We start from the raw sequence: 21,106 nt of genomic DNA on the forward strand, positions 1-21,106 counted from the left end.
GTCCAGATCTATTCCGCCCCCAACAGTCTTATATTAATTGAACTTTATGAAGCTTTGCACTTTTAGAGAGAGGTAAGGGATTGACTCTGGCTACACAGATTTGCAGAGGGACAGTAGGGGTGAGGTCTGTTATTTCTTGCCTCTATATATTACTTATTTATTTTAAAACATTTTTACTCTTAACAAGCATGGTATCTTGCTGTTCTGTGGCAACACAAATCCACAGTTTGAGAATTGCAAAACTAAGCATCTCTGATGGTACCTTCTAGACTAAGCATTGGGTAGATAGAAAGATTAATCTAAATAATCTATACAGAAGCCCCTGGAACCCCATAAAATTCAGTCCTTAATTCATGAACTATTGGAACTCATTCACAAAATTTTTCTTAAACATTACATGAATGTTTTGTCTCATACTATAGAATTAGAATTTATAATCCTTATTCCATGATGAGATACATTATAGTTCAAAGAGATCTTAATTCAAACTATCTTTAGATAGGATTTTTCCTCAAAAAGCATTTTATCAAAAAATCTGATTTAAATTTAAAAAATGCAATTTTTTTTAATTAAAAAAAAATCATTGATATTTATCCACCCTGTGTGGAGCTCACCACCATGTAGAGTATCCACGAGCAACCCACCAGTGACAGAGGGAACTTTGCAAGTTCTAGAGCAGGGCACCCTGGAACTGCAGACCAAGGAGGAGCTTGCTGAGGAGGGGGATGTGAATGATGCAAGTCTGACATCAGGACCTCCTTTGAGACCCAGCTGAAGAGAGAATTAATCACTGAGGAAGGGGGCAGGGACTTGTGTAGGTGTAATTTACTGTAACTGTTAATGCATGGCATTTTTTTACTTTCTCCAGGGCCCACTGGGGAGGGGAGGTCACCATTTTCTTCCCCCCTGAAATTGGCAGCCGACTGTACATGGGCAGGGAACAAAGGAATTCTGTTTTAAAACAGCCAGTTTATTTCCAGGGTGTGAACTGGCACTAGTAAGTAATACAAACAGAGAATCCGGATAAATTAGCCCAGACCATTTCCAAATATATACTTTTGCCAGTACTTTCGCTGGCAATGCTTGACAATAACCAAGTACAATTCAATACGTTACAAACAGAAAACATACTTGCACTGACTGTAAGCTACACACAACCCAGTAAGTGAGCATTCATACTACTGTATGTGATTTTGCAGAAAATCCATTGTAAACTGATTGAATGCAGGATTTCAACTCCAAATCTCATTACTTGCATCCAGTTCAGGAAAGAGATTAAAAACAGTGTGTGGGTAGCTTTGGGAGGGGAAGGAGGGTTTTGATATGGAGAGGTTCACTTGCTCTCCAGGAGTCCCAGGGGCCTTCTGCCCCTTGCAGAGAAGACCATTTATCTTTAGTTTTCTGCTCCCCTATAACAAGTGAGTAGTTCTGGACACTTCTTTGTGAGAAACATTTCTCTCACCCTGGTACTCTGCCAGGACGTCTTGGGGATCGTCACTGTTTACGTACTCAGCTGTAAGGTAGGAACAGGGGACAGAATCAGGATATGTGTTCCATTTATCACCCCACCACATTTAAGGAAGAATCCATCTATTATTTCCTACACATTGCTCAGAGTCACAATCCTGTGCAGCTGCACATGCTTAATGGCTTTGCATACCGGGATGATGACCATCCCCACTGTCGATTTTCCAACCCTGAACTGATAACAATCCAGGATTGCAAGCTTCCAGAAAGGGATTGCTATCTGTTTCTCTGCTATTAAAGCAGCTCTCATTTTGGAGTGTCTGTGCTACAGGACTGAGGTGAGCTCAGAACACAGCTCCAGGAATGTGACCTTCTGTATCCAAAAGTTCTATAGGTCATCCCAGGTTTGCATCACAGTCTGGTTCCACCACTTGGTGCCAAGATCCACTGCTCCCCTGTGTGCAGCTAGTCAATAAATATCTGCAGCAGCTGGTTGCTTTCATTCACTGTGTGTATCATCCACTCCTCAGTATCTACTTTACATGAGTTACCAAGATTCCACAAATATAGAAGAATCACTTGCCTTGCCCTTAAAAGAGACAAGAGAGATTCTTTGGTCTGTGTAGCATCTATGTTTTTGGATGCAAGAAATGAGGGATTTAAAAACAGCGTGAAAGAGTGGATTATGGGTTTGATCTCAGACTCCCACAGTTCCCAGAGAGGAGTGGTGATATCCCGCAATATAATGCAAACGTTTCCTGATTGATAGTGTGTCTGATGGGGATACGAGAGACACTGGGATGCCTGCTTACCGTGCAGCATGTCCTTTGCTGATTCAGCTTGATCCTTAGGACACACTGCACTGGCACTCATGTAAATGCATTCTATTGAAATAGCTATGTTGGTAGCAGAATGTCAGTAAAACTTTCTAGTATAGACAAGGGGCAAAGTATTACTGCAATAGAAATAATAGGAAGTAGTAATAATCTCCATGATTGAGTAGAGTTATTTTTCTTTTCAGGGCGTTTCCAGGCAGCTGACCGCACAGAACTGGTTAAAACCACAGAAAACATTGATGTATTTATGGATGTAAAGGCTTTATGGACCACCAGGGATGTGGCACTTTCGGTGCACCGTGGTTTCAGGTATCTGATAGGTCAATATTTTGATGAAAGAAAAGGGACTTTCGTGTGAAATCCATTTCTTTTCCTCTCTGGCTAGGGAATGCTTTTGAAATGAACATCTTCTGTCTGCCTTGTCAATGTCTGTTTTAGTCTCTTTGAACACACTTAACAAACAATGGATGAGTGCAGAACTGAATAACTGCAAGCTCTTCTGTTGATGGACTGGGCCTGAAGCGTCTCAGCACTCTAGCAAATTATATTATAGTTTGTTTTGTTTTGACTGAGAGTGCCTGCTTTTGAGGGGTGGGGAGTGCGGGGAATTACAGTACAGCAGCCAGAATTTAAACTGAAGGAGAGACCATAAATGTATCCTGTATAATTTTAGAAAATAACAGATTTTTAGTTTGAATGAAATGCAGAAGCTGCTTTTAGTGTACTATTTGTAGAAAAAAGGCAAATTGACTAGCCTGAAAAGAGGTGGTAACACCCTAAGGGAAATGTAATGAGAAACAGGAGTATAATGAGCTAGTATGAGGTGATTAGTGATTGTGTTAGGTCCAGTCTTATTTAACATTGTCAGCAATGATCTTGAAGAAGTAATAAACTCTTTGAAATTCACAGATGAAACCAAAGTGGAAAGAGTTGCAAATGTTAGTGAGGACAGAAGTAATACAAAGGGACTTACAGAGGAAAGAGATTAAAAATGAGATATACATAACTACTGTAATGCATCTGGGAAGAAAATATTTGAAAAATACGTAGCTCATGAGAGAAAAACTTGGAAATTAGTAATGCTGAAAAAGAGTTAGGAGCAAAATTTAAATCTAATTAGGCACGAGTTTGCAATGTGATATAGTAGCAAAAAAGCCAGTGTGATTTTTGGCTGTGCAGAGACATTATGATATGAAGCAGGAAAAGAATAGTTCTTCTCTATCTGACTCTGGTGTATTTGTACTGTGTGAACGTTGTGTTCACCTCTGGGCAATATGTTAGAAAGGAGTTCAGAGAAAAGCAGCAAAAATGATCATTGGGCTGGAGGGACTGACTTATCGGGGGGAAAAAAAGATACGTATAGTTTAGATAAAATACTACTAAAATGGAATTGGGGGGCTACGGCAGGGAGGAGTGCACATAGCCTCTATATTTGAAGAGTATGAACATCAAGTTTGGAGAGGAATTATTTAGAGCATTGCAAAGGAACTTAACTCCTATAACTATAGGAGTAATGGGATAGAGAAAAGGCTGAACATCAGGAAAAATTTCCGTAGTAAGGTCTCTTAGGCTGTGAATCGGTCTCTCAAGGGAAGAGGTGGAAGCCCTATTGCTTGAGATTTTTTAAACTAGACTGGACAAATTGCTAGAAAATAATATGTAAGGAACAATCCTCCTGTCCTGGCAGAGATGGAATGGATCTTTAGCTTCTACGACAGTCTGGACCATGAACTTTTGCTGAGATTACAGCTATTTACAAAAACTCTAACAATCTCTTATCCATTTAGGGTGATTGGACTCTTTACTCATGGCTTCCTTGCTGGCTATGCTGTGTGGAACATTATTGTAATATACATTCTAGCAGGAAACCAGCTATCCACTCTCTCAAACCTGCTAGAGCAGTACAAGGCCTTAGCATATCCTGCCCAGAGTTTCCTTTACTTGTTGTTGGCTATCAGCACAGTTTCAGCCTTTGACAGGTAAAATGTTAATTTGTATAACTTACATAATTTGTATGCCATACATCCCATTCTAAAGTCATCTAGTCATAAAATTTCTTTCTGTGGCACTTTTCTCACCTGTGATAGAATGTACTATAGATAGTTTCTACCTTGCTCTACCTTGACAAAAGAAGATTTATCCTCCTATGTATATGTCATTTATTTTTACATTAAGGGAATGTAGTGGGTGCATATACATACATTTTGCAAAAATAACAGAATGGTAAAGTACCAAAGGAGACAGTTATGTACTGTCCTCATGTACTGTGTTAAATGAGCCTTTCTTCACTGAGTGGATCCGTATGCTCCCACTTGTGGTACTTTGCGGTAGATCCTTCCTCTTGCTGTGTAAGCTAGAGCGCTTTTGTGCCTCCTACCTCTCCTGTCAGGGTCACTGGTGTTCTGAGGCCAAGGCTATATAGGAGAGGAACATCTTCACCACCTCAGTTGCTTCCAACCATATGCCTGGTCAGATGTGAACTACTCCAGTCTCTTCTTGTTTCTTAGGAATAGTTAGTATTAGCTAATTATGTAGAGGTTGTGTTTTTCCTGATTCTGGGTTATGAAGGAAATGAAGAAACAGGAAGCCAGGACTCAAGAATTGCACTTCCTGCATGGCTGTCTTCCCACTATCCAATGACCACGTGCAGTGCCTTAAGTGCCTGGGAGAAGGACTGTCTCTTAGAGTGTTTGATTTGCCAAACCTTTATTCCTAGAGACTGTAAAGATAGGGAGACTTGCAAGAGCTTCTCTTTCTAAAGGAAGCTCTCAAGGCTAGAACCTTTGGACGCCCTCAGGCATTGGATCCTAGCTCTAAGAGGCCAGTCTCTGCCCCTGTGACCTGAATGGCTTCAAGAAGCTGCAACCTCTGTCAGGAGTTGATTTGGTTCCTGCAGATTCCCTCCGTTAAGCCCCTGAGGCTACAGGTGTCCAAAGCAACTGCCATGTGGTGGGATCTGACTGCCCCTGTTCTGGAAGAGATGTTGAGTGAGAGTTTGGCCACTGGTTGTGTACCTCATTCATCCCAGGTACCTGGCCCTGATGGAACTCTTATAGAACAGAGTCGGTTCTGACTTCCACTTCTGGATCCAGGAAGATGGAACTGATTGATGTATCAGAATCTGGGCCATCAGCACCTTTAGTTCAGTCTGTCACAGTGCTGAAGAAAAAGAGGCTTAGAGACTAAATGGTCACTGTTAGTTCTGATGCCAAGGAACCGTCATTGCTATCAGATCCATCCAATTCTGACAGGGCCTCTACAGTTCCAAAGTGGAGATCTGTTCCAGACCTGCTGTCAGTAACAAGGAAGATGGATTTATTTATAATGTTGGATCTGAGGTTGTTCACATTGTCAGATCCATTGTCAGTTCCTGGCTCTGTTCCAGCTATATCCTCAGTTCTGGGGAGCTTTGTCACCAGGGAAGCTCAAGTTCATCTTCCAGCTCCAGTTCACATCTTAGTTTTGAGTGTGAAACACAAGTCATCCAAAAAGAGGCATGTTATCCTGGTGCCAAGATCTTCTCCATACTTCTGTCTGGATCTGCTGTTATCCCTGGTGCATTCTGTCTTGGATCCAGACCTGGATCCTTTCCAGGAGGAAGATAGAGGAAAAGTGCAGAGACTTGTGGCTTTCCTTGTACAACCCTCTGGATCACCTCCTGCAGGTAGAAAAACTAAAGGACATGAGATCAGCTGCCTGCTCTTTGAGTATGATTTCCTTTGCTAGGAGTAGACCCTCTACTCCTTCTTTCCGGTACCAGAGACAGCTCTACCATGGTTTTACTTTTTGTCAGGTCAGAGACATCAAAAATATTAAGAACCTGCAGCATTCCAAAGCCAGCATAAGAGGCCTTTTTCAGCCTAAGGTCTAAATCTGAACAACCCACTTCCTCATCAGCACCTTCATCATGAAACAGCAAGCTTTAATTTTGACAAGATGATTAAAATCAAGAACCAGCCAGTCAGGACCAGTCAGCCCCCTTCTTTGGAAAGAGGCTAGCCCACTTTATTAACACATGAAGACAAATTATGTCAAACCAATGAGTTCTAGAAATTATAGAAAGGGGCTATGTCATATAATTCAAAAGATTGATGATCATCCTCCCCCATTATTCCCTTACTCTTTACTCTTCAGGGACCCTTCTCACAAGGATATTCTTCTTAGAAAAATTACTTTGGATGAGAGCAGTTGTGGAGGTCCCCAAATACTGGAGCGGGGGGGTGAGTCATGGCTTTTATTCCCATTACTTTCTGGTGTGGAAGAAGGATGGGAGGGATTTCATCCAGTACGAGACTGGAGCAACTTCAACAAGCACATTTGGAAGTTCCAGTTCCCTATGTTGACATCTCTTCGCTTTCAGTCATGAATTGGTTCACAACTCTTGATTTAAATGACTCCTTTCTTCCCCTATAATGATTTGTCACTCATTGTAAGTACCCCTGTTTCATGGTGGCCAGATGCCATTTTTAGTACAAAGTGTTTTCATTTGGCTTCTCCACAGTGCCCAGAATTTTTACAAAATGCCTCCCTGTGGTAGAGGCTCATTTGAGGAATGAGGGTATTTTTGTTTACGCTAATTTGAATGATTGGCTTCTGGGAAGCTGCTATACACAAGGACCTGTTAAGCCATATTGTTTTTACAACTAATCTGTTTTCAGATGTTGGACTTCTTCTCAACCACCCGAAGTCAATTCTCTGATCTACTCAAAGGATTCCCTTTATAGGCTGTATACCTGACTCTCTGTAAGGGAGAGCTTTTCTGCCAGATGAAAGATTTCAGTGGTGTGTCACTCAAAGAATAAAATTGTTTTTGGGTCTCATGGGCCTTATGGCAGCCATTACTTATGTTACTCATTTTGCTTATCTGAGAATGAGACCAATGCAGCATTTAATGTCTTGGGTCTACAGAAGAAGTTGTGACAGCCTCCATATGTTGATCTTTATACCTCAGAACATCATAGCCTCCCTGAAATGGTGGTCAGTGAGAACAATTTGTTCAGAAGTATATAATTCAGTCTCCTAGATCCATCTCTGATAATCAAGTTGGATGCTTCAAGCAAGGTTTGGGGGGTTCATCTTAATCAGCTGACAGTTCAAGGGCATTCATCTTATCAGGAAACACCATGCACATCAGTGTGTTGGAATTGAGAACTATTTGTTTGGCCCTGAAGACTTCCTTTTTCACCTATAAGGGAGGGAGGTGCAGGTGGTGACGGACAGTACGTCAGCAATGTAGAACATCAACAAGCATGTGTGTTCATTCTACTCTTGTGTGCAGAGACTGTAAATCTGTAGTATTGGTGCTGCTTCCCGATGTCTATCCTGTGGCCTTGCATCTGGCAAGGTAAAACAATGTAGTTGCAGATCGACTTAGCAGAGACAATGCACAGATGGTCCTTAAAGTATCAGTTGGTTCAGACCATATTCTTCAGCTGGGATCACCCATATGTGGACCTGTTTGCAATGAGGTCCAACAAAAAGTGTTGCCTCTTCTATTCCAGAGCAGGCAGAGACAGTCTAGCCCTGTCGGATGCTTTTCTTCTCCGCTGGGGAAAGACTCTCTAATGTGTGCCTTTTCCCACTCTCCATTGATCCAGAAGGTAGGAAGAAAACTATATCAGAACTATATCTCTTTGCCCTGGGTTGGCCATGTCAACAGCGATTTACCAATCGCCTGCAACTGTATAGCGGAGTCTTTGTGTCTTCCTCTGTCTCCAGACCTGCTGTCTTAGCAGGAGGGAAAGATCTTTTGCCCAGACCTACAATCTCTTCACCTGATGGCGTGGGAGATTGGACATTGACTCTGTCTGCTCCTGAGCAGTCATTTTCTTTGCCTGTGCAGGACATACTAGTTAACTCTAGAAAACAGTCCACTAAAAGTTATTGGTTTAAATTGCACCAGATTTCAAGCATCGGTGAAGGGAAAACCTGATTCCCCTGTATCTGCTTCCATTTCTTGTGTTCTGGAATAATTAATATACTTGAAGCCTGAAGTGTTATCTGACTCATTGTTAAAAGTTTATTTGGCAGCCATCTCAGCATATCATACTTTTAATTGATGAAAGATCGCTGTTTGTTCCATCTTTAATAAACCTTTTGACTAAAGGTTTAGCAGATCTCTCTCTCTCTCTCTCACGCACACACACGCACACATCCCATCCCATCCCGTCCTGGGATCTCAATTTGGTATTGCCCATGCAGCATGGGCCATGCTGGTAAAATTGCCCTTTGAACCCTTTGCTGACTGTTCTCTGTATCATTTGATCTATCAAAATGGCTTTCATTATCCCCATCAGAGTGAGTGAATTGAATACCATTTGGCTGATCCAACTTTCACTTCTTTTCATAAACAAGGTAGTTCTCCAACCTGATCCCAGGCTTTTCCTTGAGGTAGTATCTGATTTTCACATCAAGCAGACAATTAATTTGCTGTTTTCCCCCGAGGCCTTGTTCTAATAAGGAGGATGCCAGAAGGACCCTTGCTTATTATATGGATAGAACTAAGAGGTTTTGTAAATTGTCAAGATTGTTTGTGTCTTATGCTAAAAATTGAAAGGTTTATATGGTTTCTTTCCAGACTATATCTTGATGGATTAACGATTTATTGCTGAATGTTACACACTAGCAAAAGTTCCTGTACCTGTTTTGATTCTATCACTGTGGCTTCTTCCTTCGCTTGTCTTAGGCAGGTGCCAGTTGCTGAAATTTGCAGAGCTGCAGCCTGGACTTTAAGTAAACATTATACCTTGGATCTGGCCTCTAGAGTAGGCACTGGATTTCATAAAGTGATGCTACAGTTTCTATTCAATTAGGACTATTCTGGCTCCAGGTCAGTTTTCAGCACTGCCTATCTCTCTGTCCCTTATTGTTCCCAACCCTTCGGTTTAATGTCGAAACCAAAACCTTTTCCCCTTTAAATACTTTTAAAAATGCCCAGATGCCCTTGCCTCCTACATAGGGCTTTTACTGTAAAATCAACAGGCATTCTTTATCAAAAAAAATGGTTCCCCTCATTCCTCCCATTAAGCCCCATAAATAGCACACATATGTTTTATATAAATATTTACTCTAGCATTATGTTGCCTCACCCATCCCTCAGAAAGGTGTCTGGGTGTCCACAGCCCATGGAATTGCTTGCAAGTTTTACAGCTAATTTGTTTGCTGTTATGTATTGTAAGGGTATCCTAAATGCTACCCATGCCCTGGAACGCTTAAATATTTCCCATTAAAAGTGCCAGGACCTTATAATAGGTACACCCAAGCAGTGGGATGTGTCAGTAACCCGGCACCACCGAGTCGCAGGTAATTTTATTTTTATTTTTTAGTCAGCCCCGAACATTAAAAAGTGGTTGCAGCAGCTCGAGGGCGCTAAAAAAAAATCCATGAAAAAACTGGTAAGCGTGGCCACCCGTGTGTATCACACAAAAAATAAAGTACAAAAAACCAAACAGGTAAAAATGCTAGCAGCCCTTATAAACGCTGGGAGTGAGAAACAAAAAAAAAAAAAAAAAAAAAGGCGAGAACCCCCCAAGTAGCAACTAAAAATGAATATGCAGAATAATGCAAAGAAGAACTTAAGGTTACTTCCTTATAACCAAGGTTCTTCGAGATCGCTCTGCATGTTCACACTTCCCACCAGATTTTCTCTCTCTGTCAGAGTCCTTGTTTGTTTGGTTTCTCTGGCTTTGTGGTGGAAGGAACTGAAGTGATGAGAGTACCTTACCCCTATACATTCTTGACTTCAGAACGTCAGTGGCTGAGGCGGGGGGCGGGGTGTGAGAATGCTTCTTACACTGCTGGAAGAATGTTCTACCATAGGGCACCATGAGGTGGCACAGTACCCATAAGTGTGCATACACAGAGCCATCTTGAAGAACTTTGATTACAAGTAAGTAACCTTAATTTCTTTATATATATATATCTGTCCAGGATTGACTTGGCTAAAGCATCAGTAGCCGTGCGAGGCTTCCTGACCCTGGATCCAGCAGCCATAGCCTCTTTCTGTGAGTGTCATAAACATACAGCTAAGGGTAGCACAAAATTCCTCCTTTGACTGTAAAGGTTTAAGAAGCTCAGATAACCTGGTTGGCCCCTGACCAAAAGGACCAATAAGAGGAGAAGATACTTCAAATCTATGGGGGAAGGTTTTTGTTTTGTGTCCCTTTGTTCTCTCTGGTCAGCGAGGAATCAGGGCAGGGAAAATACATCTCCCAAAGCCATACCTGAATTAAGCCTCTAAGATTACAAATTGTAAGTAATAGGAAGAAAATGCATTAGATTATCTTTTGTTTTAGCTTGTGAATTGTCCCTGTGCTATGAGGGAGGTTTATTCCTGGGGGGTTTTTTTGGTAACTTTAAAGTTTTTACCTAGAGAGGGATCCTCTGTGTTTGGAATCTGATTACCCTGTAAAATTACCTTCCATCCTGATTTTACAGAGATGCTTCTTTTACTTTTTCTTTATAATAGGTTCTTAAAAGCAGAACTTTAATTGGTTTTTAGTGTCCTAAAAACCCAAGGACCAGTCTGTGCGTACTTTGTTAACCTATTTGGTTGGTATATTTTTCTCAAGCCTCCACAGGAAAGGGGGTGAAGGGACTTAGGGGGATTTTGGCGGAACAGGAACTCCAAGTGGTCCTTTTCCTAAATCTTTGTCTAACTCACTTGGTGGTGGCGGCAGTACTCATCCAAGGACAAGGAAGGATTTGTGCCTTGGGGAAGTTTTTAACCTAAGTTGGTAGAAATAACCTTAGGTATTTCGTGTGGGTCCCTACATCTGTACCCCAGAGTTCAGCGTGAGGAGGGAACCCTGACAGTGAGTGTACAGCAGACCATAACGTTCAGTAGCAGAAAATTACAGCCTATATGCATCTTGGCATACATTTTCAGTGCTGAGTTTAAACATGCAATCTCCACTACCGTTAATGGAAATTTCATCCCTAATTGTTCTCTACTTTAAAAAAAAATTACATCACTGTATTATCACTTCAGTCTGTTAGATAAAAGTGGAGAGTCAAAGAGCTGAATGTTTCACTAACTAGTCTCATGTAAAAGTTTGGAATAAGTGATGGGATTTTTAGTGCTTCAGAATCCTTTTTCTCTTCCTTACCCCTTGTAATGCTATTTTCTCCCATTTTGAATGCAGCACATGTTCCAAGTAGAACAAGAGTAATGACATACCCCTTTGACTTAGCCAGCAGGTTCTTAGTGACCTTGGTCAGGATGGTAGAATGCAGGGGGCAGAAGTCAGATTTGAGGAGTTAAGGAGAGTGCTGGAGAAGAAGGCTGAGCAGTACATTCTATGACTTTGGAGACTGTGGGGTGGAGGGAGAGAGAGAGCAAGATAAAAATCATTATTTTGTGACTAGATAATGTTTTATGTAAAATTAGTGAAAGCTGCAAATTTCTTTCCATTTCTCCCAGTATACTTTGTTGCTCTCATCTTGTCTCTGAGCCAGCAGATGACAAGTGACAGAATCAACCTCTATACACCACCTTCGGAGAATGGGAGCCTCTGGTAGGAAATCTAGACAGCATTATTTTTTAACATTTTTTTTGCCCCTTCTATGACACAGACCGTGTAAGAATGTTTAATTAACAATGATTTAGTGATGTCATATAGTACACATCTAAAAGTGTTACAGAAGGTTCCCAATACTAAACCTGTCCTAATATTTTTGCATTAGAGACCTTAAACTGAGCCCTTGATGACTTTGAGGATTGAGGGTGTTTAGTAACTCACATGATCGGGGTCACTGTGTCTAATGGTTAAATGTATCCTTTATACACCTTGATTGGCTCAGTCCTGAGGCCCCTGTTTTGGAAGTAACTAAACTGAAATGGCACATCACAGAGGTGGCACATTTTCTTTCCTTGTGCAGATCAATCTGTGGAGTGCCAGTGTAATTTTTGGAGGAGGTTATCTATTCTGTCCAACTAGGGTGACCAGATGTCCTGATTTTATAGGGACAGTCTCGATATTTGGGGCTTTTTTTAATATGGGCTCCTATTACTCCCCACACCCGTCCCAATTTTTCACACTTGCTATCTGGTCACCTTGTGTCCAACAAATTAGGAAAAAGTGCCATAAAAAAGACATTGATCAAGAGGATACTGCAGAATTATCGGCCTCTGTGTAGAAAGACTATTGCTCCTTGGAGGGTGGACCAGTAGTTGAGACAGAATCAAATCTGATGTTCCCAGTCTGCAGTCTTCATGGCTATCAGAGACAGTCCAAGGTGTCATACTCCTTTCCTAGGCAGGACAGCTGCCTGGAATACAGCCCTTAGGCAAGTTCAGACAAGTGTTCAACACAAAGTAAAAACAGAATTGGTAATCTGATATAGACATATCCCACTCTGTCACAATCATAATTAAAACTTTGTCTCCTCTGCAAATTTTGCTACCTCACTACTCTTTCCCCTTTCCAGATCATTAATAAATATATTAAACAACACTGGGTCTAATATGGAACCTTGAGGCCTCCTGTTGTTAACCTTTTGCCAGGATGATAATTGACCATTTAATCCTACTCTTTGTTTTCTGTCTCCCAGCTGCAGAGAGGGGTTGGTGTTGAAATCTAACTTGAACACTCGCTCCATGCTAGGTAGTAGGGCTTCTCAGTTGGGTCATAGCCTTTGGTATTCACTCTCCTCTGCAGCCCTTCAGACCCCAAAACCTTTAGAGCACCTGAGAAACATTTCTTGTTCAGTATTTTGATTTTGTTTTTGTTTGGTGTTTTTAATTTCTCCAGTTAAAGCATCTAGCTGCCAGAGTGCTATATGGTAGAAGTTGTTATACACACCAGGATAAGCCTCACTATCTGCCCTCTAAAGGTATCTAATGCTTTTCTCAGGACTGCAGGTGCAGAGGAACAGATTCTTCAGCCATGGATTGTGGTGAATCTGGTGGTAGCTCTTCTAGTTGGGCTATCCTGGCTCTTCTTATCTTACCGACCAGAGCTAGATCACAGTGAAGGTATGGAACGTGAAGCCTAGAAGAAATTTGGAGACTGTTCCTTTGGCTCTCCCAGGTCTACTTTGTTCTGTGTTCAGAACTGGTCCTTGGAAGTGTATCGCTGCTATAGTTAAGGATAAAACATTTCTATTATAATCCTTTTTTTCTCTTCCTCTCTCTCTCTTCCTCTGAATACTCTTAACTTGCCAAAGAATTCATTTCTTGGAATGAAATTGTCCTTTGTTGGTCTCTTCTGATTTTTTTTTTTTTTTTAAGTTTGGAGAAATAATGTCATTTTTGAATGCTGTAGGATGGAATTTTTTCCCCTATGTGTTTTAAACAAATAAGGAAACCTAACCAGTAATTCGTCCTGACAAACCAAAATAGGATGAGTTTTGAGATATGGTACTGTTTGGAGGGAAGCATGACTTTGATTTAACTAAGTTCAAACTTTTTGAAAATTCTTTACTCTGCTTGTATATTAGAAAACTATATTACGTTTTAAAGTGCACATTTCACGAATGACATTTGCTGAATGTATGTACAATACAGCTTGGGCAACAAACTCTTTTCAACAGACTAGAAAAGCAGGAGTAGTCTTTACCTAAACCTTCCTACACCCTCAACCTCCCCGCTCCACCCCTCCCCCCATCCAGTGATACAGGCCCATTAATCTCCCTCACACAGCAATAGTGCATCATTTATTATGTGATGATTGAATTACTTATTCAGTTCAAATTTTTCAGGCTTTGAGTGTACTGTGACCTCCAGAGCTCAGGGGCAGTGCATAGTCCCCTTGTCTGTTTGGTGCAGAGCCTGGATGCTGCTCTGTTATCTTGGACCAGGGCTAGTGCCCTTTGGTGCCAGGATCAGGAACCAAAAGGTGGCTTAATGCCATCTTTACCACTCCTCCCACCTCAGCTCAGCCGGTCCAGTGAATCTGCAGTGAATATGTAGGTTGCATGGGTTTCAATCACGTCGACTCATGTCGCACAAAAAATCCTCTTTGATAGTATTTTGTAGATTTATGGAGCTTTAAAGTATTTCTTCAAGCTGTTTTACATTATTTGACAACTTTTTATATCTCAGTCCCCTGCTGTCCCCTACTCCCTTTCCTGGTGTCATTCATACGTGCTGAGGGGTAAGTTGAAATTAAAAAATCCAGCTGGATTTTAAAATCTTTGGATTACAAGCAATATACAATAGTATTATTGGAAAGCGCCTTAGAAGTGGGGAACCTGAGGCACAGAGGTGAAATTGACTTGCCCAAGGTGAGCCGATGGCGTGTTCTGGCCCAGGACTCCCCCGTGTTTCCAGGCTCTAACGACTGACTAGAGGACAGTGCTTTAAAAGTTTTGAGAGAGAGAGTCTGAAAATGTTCATCTCAGGACTATCTCAAACAGACCAAAGGAAACTCAAAACTATTCAAAAACAGTCTAACAATCATACTTCATTGAGTAAAAAAATTGCCATCTGAAACAGCATATTCTAAATTGAATTCTGCTTTTGATTCTAATGTAATTTTTAAAACTTTCTAATGTTGACTTGGCTGGTTAGTTAATTTTGCAATTTCTATTTTTGATAATGTCACTAGTCCAAATGGAGAATGCTGCTGTGTGTGGTTTGCTGGCATTGAGCATTCCTCATCATACTAAGGCTTTTAGTACAGTGGCAGCTTGTTGCGGACAGGGGTATCTCTTGCCATTATCAAGGTGTTGGTCAGGGCCATTCTGACCCATACATAAAGTACACAGCTGTGTAGGGCACCAGGAAATTTGGGGCACGACATTTCCTGGTGCCCTGCGCAGCTGTGTGCTGCTCCAGCCCCTGCTCCCTCTCTTCCCCAAAGCCTCTGCTCCGCCTCACCTCTTCCTGCCCCCACCCCTTCCCCGCCCAAGCCTCATCTCTTCCTGCTCCATCCCAGCCCTGCCCCCACTCCCTTGAGGACTGCAGCAGGGCTGGGCCTGCACTATACAGTGGCAGGAAGTGCAGCAACCTGGCCCCAGCTGCACCACCGTTGAGTGCTAGGGGGTGGCTCCCCACATTCCCCAAGCCATTCGCCCCCCTCTCCCCGGAGGCCTGGGGCCAGCCCCCGCCCCCCACCCCCCGCCGCTGGTTGCATTGAGTCCCAGAATAGCTAGGGACAGCCCTGGTGTTGGTGGTATTATTTAGAAGACAACTCAAAGAGGAAGTTTGGAGAAAAGCAGGAGGAAATATTCAGCAATAGCTTATATGGTTTTCCACTAAAGCATTTAAAAAATAGTGGGTTTTTTGTTTTTGTTTGTTTGTTTTTTCTCTTCCAGAACTGATGTTTCATGCTGAAGTAGAAGAATTTCCTCAACTGGATAAAGGCCTCAATGTCCAGTCATAGTGCAGAAAATGCATCTTCAAATACTGTAGCTGAGACTGAGGACTTAGCACTTACATGTATTGTACTTGTATATAATGCTTTTCTACAAAACAAAATTTGTATTTTTGTATATTTTTATATGTACTTGTTTCTGATGGATCTTTTATTTTAATTATGCTATTTTAAAAAATTCCAAAGATTTTTGAAAATAGGAGTGTAAAACATTTTATATTTTTTTCTGATAAAGTGAGTCTTTTCTGGTAGATAAACTCAAAACTAGTTTGTTAAACATCTCCACCTACATAACATGGGAAGAAGACTGATGGGATACAAAAGATCAGATGGGCAAATGCTTTTGTGAGTAGCATTTTTTTTTTTAATCCTCAACCAGTTGTATTTGAGTGTTGATGCTAATATCAACTCATCTGATTAGGACGTATTATTTGGTAAAATATTTGTAAAGATCAAAACACAAGTCATCTTATGAAAAAAATAGTAGAATAAAAGTTATTTTAACAGAATATAAGGTTAGAGAGAAAACTAACAGCGCTTTGGGGTGATCTGTTTTAGTTGTCCTAGAAAAATGTGTTGCTGGTGTAAGGAAATAGGTTGTCTAGGGCTGTGTCTACAGTACAGAGTTAGGTTGACACAAGTGTTGCTGACAGTCATTAACTGCAATAACAGTATCATTTGCACATGTTTACATAATGCTCCTTTGTCAACGGAGTGCATCAACAGTTGGTTCTCTAGCATTGACGGAGAGAGCAGTGCACCATGGGTAGCTAGCCCACTGTGCAACTTGCCACCTTCTGCTGCTCGGAGTTGTGGGAATGGGGAATAGATCAGAGTACATCATCGTTGCGGGTGCACTGTCCCATGATGCAGTTTTTTCTGTCCCATCATTCCATGGGTGTCCGATTATGTTTCACGCCATTTTTCAGCAGCTCCTGTAAACTATGCGCCCACCCTCTCCACCTGAAATCATGGATCCAGCACTGCTGTCTAGTCTTGTGATAAGTGTTATGAACACAAGGTGGCTGATTTTATGAGTATTTTATGAGCTGCAAATCTGAACAGGAATCCGTGGTGCCTGCCCCGCTGTGTGCCATGCAAAGAAACCATTCCAAATTATTTTTGACATTCATGGAGTAGCTGCACATGGTGGACCATTGCGCTTGGGAAACAAGCACTAAGTGGTGGGATCACATCGCTATGCAGGTATTGGATGATGACCAGTGGTTGCAAAGCTTTCGGATGCAGAAAACCACTTTCTTGGAACTATGTGGAGCTCGCCCCTGACCTATGGCACAAGGACACCACAATGAGAGCTGCCCTCTTGGTGGAGAAGCATGTGGTGATTGCTGTGTGGAAGCTGGAAACTCCAGACTGCTACTGGTCAGTTGCAAATCAGTTCGGAGTTGGGAAGTCCACCACATGGGTTGCATTTACCTAGATTTTGCAGGTCCATTAATCACATCCTGCTACCAAGGACTGTGACACTGGGAAATATGTGTGAAATAGTGGATGGTTTTTTTGCAATGGGATTCCTTAACTGTGGCAGAGTGATTGATGGCATGCCTATCCCAATTTTGGCCCTGGGCGGTCTTGCAAGAGAATACATCAATAGAAAGGGGTACTTCTCTGTGGTATTGTAGGCACTTCTGAATTACCGAGGTCATTTCCTGCTATCGATGCAAGGTGGTCAGGAAAGGTGCATGATCCATGCACCTTCAAGAAGTCTGGCCTATACAGAAAGCTGCAAGCAGGGACTTTCTTTTGAGACCAGAAAATTCCAAAGGGGGATGTTGAAATCCCTATAGAAAGCCTACCCCTTATTCCCATGGCTCATGAAACCTTACACAGGAAACCTGGACGCCAACAAGGAGCATTTAACAATAGGCTGAGTAGGTGCAGAATGACCATCGAATGTGCATTTGGCAGATTAAAAGGGCACTGGTGCTGTCTTTATGGCAGGTTAGACCTCAATGAGGAGAATATTTTCATAGTCATAGCAGCATGTTGTGCTGTGCATAATATTTGTGAAGCCAAGAGGGAAACATTTCCCAGGGTTAGAGGGAGGTGGATCCCCTGGCAGCTGATTTTGAGCAGCCAGATACCACGGCTATTAGAGCGGCGCAATGGGGGGCTATTTGAATTAGGGAGGATTTGAAGCAATATTTTTCTGTAGAGCCCCCACTGCATAGGGGAATGGGAAGCAGATGGAAACACTGCTAGTCTTGTACATTTCTATCCTTAACCCACTTCTAGCATATAATGAAATAAAGGACAGCTCTACCTGACAGAGCTGAGCAACATTAAATCAAAATGAGCACTGACCAGAGCTTCCCTCTCCTGCATCATGTGTACCAGAGCCAGAGTGCTAGAACTGGCTTGAACCCTTCAGCATTGAGAAGAGGTCCTGGCTTGTCATGGGACAGGATGACCCTTTCACCTGTCCCATCTCATCCTCTAACTCCACTTCCTCATCCACCATTTCATCCTCAGGGTCAGGGCTTCCCGGGGGGGGGCAAATGGGGCAATTTTCCCTGGGCCCCACAGGGGCTCCTGGCCCCACGAGAATGTCTGAGGCTCCCTCCCCCGGCCCCCGCCTTCCCCCAGCCCGCTGCGTCCAGGAGCGGCCCTGGACAGCACTGCAACAGTGTGGCTCCAGAGGGACTTGAGCTCGCAGCCCCACCCCCTTACCACGCGGCTCTGAGCAGGAGGAGCTCAGGTCCCCATTGGAGCCACACCACCGCAGTGCTATCCAGGGCTGCTCCTTGGTTACCCCCGCCTCTCCCCTCTTTCAGAGTCTCAGCACGCTGCGTCCAAGAATTGCCCTCGATGGTACTGCAGCAGCTTGGCTCCAGCGGGACCTGAGTTCACCCTGCTCAAAGCCATGTAGTAAGGGGGTGGGGCTATAAGCTCAGGTCCCGCTGGAGCCATGCTGCTGCAGCACTGTCAAGGGCAGCTCCTGGACAAGGTGCACTGAGGCTCCAAGAGAGGGGAGAGGCGGGGTTAAGGGGCTGGAGCCGGGGGGGGGGAGGGCAACACATGGGGTACATAAGGAATTTTTCAATTAACTAACTGTGACAGTTTGGATCACAGAAACCTCCTGGAAACTGCCACCCACTTGATGTGCCCAGAGACTACTACTAGCCCTGCTTTCCATGCCAGCTCAGGCCTCCAGCACCCTGTCTTGCTGAGCCAGACACTTCCCTCTGCTCCAACAAAGACCCAGGGTCTGAATTACTTGCCCCAAAGCTTCAGGTTTACGTGAAAGCAGCTAACAGAAGTGGTCCTGTTTTTAGCACACAGATGCCCAACTCCCAGTGGAGTCTAAACCAAAATAAATCTGTTTTACCCTGTATGAAGCTTATACAGGGTAAACTCATAAATTGTTTGCCCTCTGTCATGGTATAATTCCCCACTCTGAACCTTAGCGTCCAAAAGATGGGGTACAAGTATGAATTCCTCTAAGCTTAATTACCAGCTTAGAACCTGTAGCGCTGCCACCAACCAGGAATTCCAGTGCCTGGTACACTCTGGTCCCCTCAAAACCTTGCCCAGGGACCCCTAAGACCCAGTCCCTCTGGATCTTAACACAAGGAAAGTAAATCCTTTCCCTCACTGTTGCCTCTCCCAGGCTTCCCCTCCCTGGGTTACCCTGGAAGATCACTGTGATTCAAACTCCTTGAATCTTAAAACAGAGAGGAAAATCCACCTTCCCCCCTCCTTCTCTGTCCCCCTCCCAGACTCTCCCTGAGAGAGAAAGTAATCCTAACGCAGAGAGAAAATTAACCTTTCTCTCCCCCTTCCCTCCTTTCTCCCCATCAATTCCCTGGTGAATCCAGACCCAGTCCCCTGGGGTCTCACCAGAATAAAGAAACAATCAGGCTCTTAAACAAGAAAAGCTTTTAATTAAAGAAAGAAAAACAGTAAAAATTATCTTTGTAAATTTAAGAGGAAATATGTTACAGAGTCTTTCAGCTACAGACACTGGGAATACCCTCCCAGCCTAAGTATACAAGTACACATTTGCAAATAAAGAAAACAAACGTAAGCCTAACTCGCCTTATCTACCTAGTACTTACTATTTTGAATCTATAAGAACTTGTACCAAGGAGATTGGAGAGAAACCTGGTTGCACATCTGGTCACTCTCAGAACCCAGAGAGAACAACCACCAAACACTAACAGCACACACAAAAACTTCCCTCCTTCAAGATTTGAAAGTATCCTGTCCCCTGTTTGGTCCTCTGGTCAGGTGACAGCCAGACTCACTGAACTTGTTAACCCTTTACAGTCAAAAGAGATATAAAGTACTTTTGTTCTATTAACTCCTACTATCTGTTTATGACACCCTCTATAACACTGATATGAGATATGTACTGTTGTTTGCTCCCCCAGGTGTTAATACATACTCCAAGATAATAAGTGATTTTATTAAATACAGAAAGTAGGATTTAAGTGGTTCCAAGTAGTAACAGACAGAACAAAGTAAGTCACCAAGCCAAATAAAATAAAATGCGCAAATATATGTCTAATCAAACTGAATACAGATAAGATCCTAACCAGTTCCAGAATGCTCCCTTTTACAGACTAATCTCCTTTTAGCCAGGGTCCAACAATCACTCACACCCCTTGCTCCCATCCTTTGTTCCAGTTTCTTTAAAGTATCCTGGAGGGTAGGGAGGCTCTCTCTTTAGCCAGCTGAAGACCACCATGCAGGGGTCTCCCAGGGGTTTAAATAGACCAGAGGTTGGCAACCTTTCGGAAGTGATGTGCCGAGTCTTCATTTATTCACTCTAATTTAAGGTTTCGTGTGCCAGTAATACATTTTAACGTTTTTAGAAGGTCTCTTTCTAGAAGTCTGTAATGCATAACTAAACTATTGTTGAATGTAAAGTAAATAAGGTTTTTAAAATGTTTAAGAAGCTTCATTTAACATTGTTAAAATGCAGAGCCCCCTGGACGGGTGGCCAGGACCTAGGCAATGTGAGTGCCACTGAAAATCAGCTCGCATGCTACAGGTTACCTACCCCTGCTATACACTAAAAATGCCTCAAGAGTGGGCAGAACATCCAGATGGAATTATCTTCTATATCTTCATAAAATAGTTACGTTTACTTCCTTTTAATTATGGCAGATATTCCTAAGTTCATCAGTGCTGTAAGAGGCATTTTATCCGTCTGGGTTAGTTCGTTGTTACTTGTCGACATGGTTATTTTTCAGTGGCGCTGGCATGGAGCTCGCAGAGGGCGAGTCCTCAGCACTTGTGAACATCAGCCCTGTATGTTTGTTGTAGGTGCAAACCCCCAAGGTGAGGGAGAGTGTCGGGCCAGTCTGTACCCACTGTGGGGTTCCCTGGTGGAAGGAGTCAGCGTGGGTAAAGTTTCTGCATAGGTTTTACTGTTCCGTTTGTTCAATCTATTTTTAAACGAACATCTCTGTCTCGTGACAGCGGTGTCTAGCTGCTCCCCCGCAGTCTCACGGCTGCTGT

General features: G+C 42.7%; 1 protein-coding gene across 1 annotated transcript in view; it reads left to right on the forward strand.

Annotated features, from left to right (window-relative positions):
- The window catches only part of TMEM237 (transmembrane protein 237), a 29,700-nt gene extending 13,104 nt beyond the window's left edge, over positions 1 to 16,596 (forward strand). The window contains exons 8-13 of the mRNA XM_050969632.1: positions 2,489 to 2,612; positions 4,091 to 4,282; positions 10,233 to 10,306; positions 11,725 to 11,818; positions 13,157 to 13,278; positions 15,561 to 16,596. Coding sequence (XP_050825589.1) covers positions 2,489 to 2,612; positions 4,091 to 4,282; positions 10,233 to 10,306; positions 11,725 to 11,818; positions 13,157 to 13,278; positions 15,561 to 15,628 — 674 coding nt within the window. The 3' untranslated portion in view covers positions 15,629 to 16,596. The remainder of the gene's footprint in view (positions 1 to 2,488; positions 2,613 to 4,090; positions 4,283 to 10,232; positions 10,307 to 11,724; positions 11,819 to 13,156; positions 13,279 to 15,560) is intronic.
- Positions 16,597 to 21,106: the final 4,510 nt, after the last annotated feature.

The sequence above is a fragment of the Gopherus flavomarginatus genome, chromosome 10 (genome assembly GCF_025201925.1).
Source record: "Gopherus flavomarginatus isolate rGopFla2 chromosome 10, rGopFla2.mat.asm, whole genome shotgun sequence".
NCBI lineage: Eukaryota > Metazoa > Chordata > Testudines > Testudinidae > Gopherus > Gopherus flavomarginatus.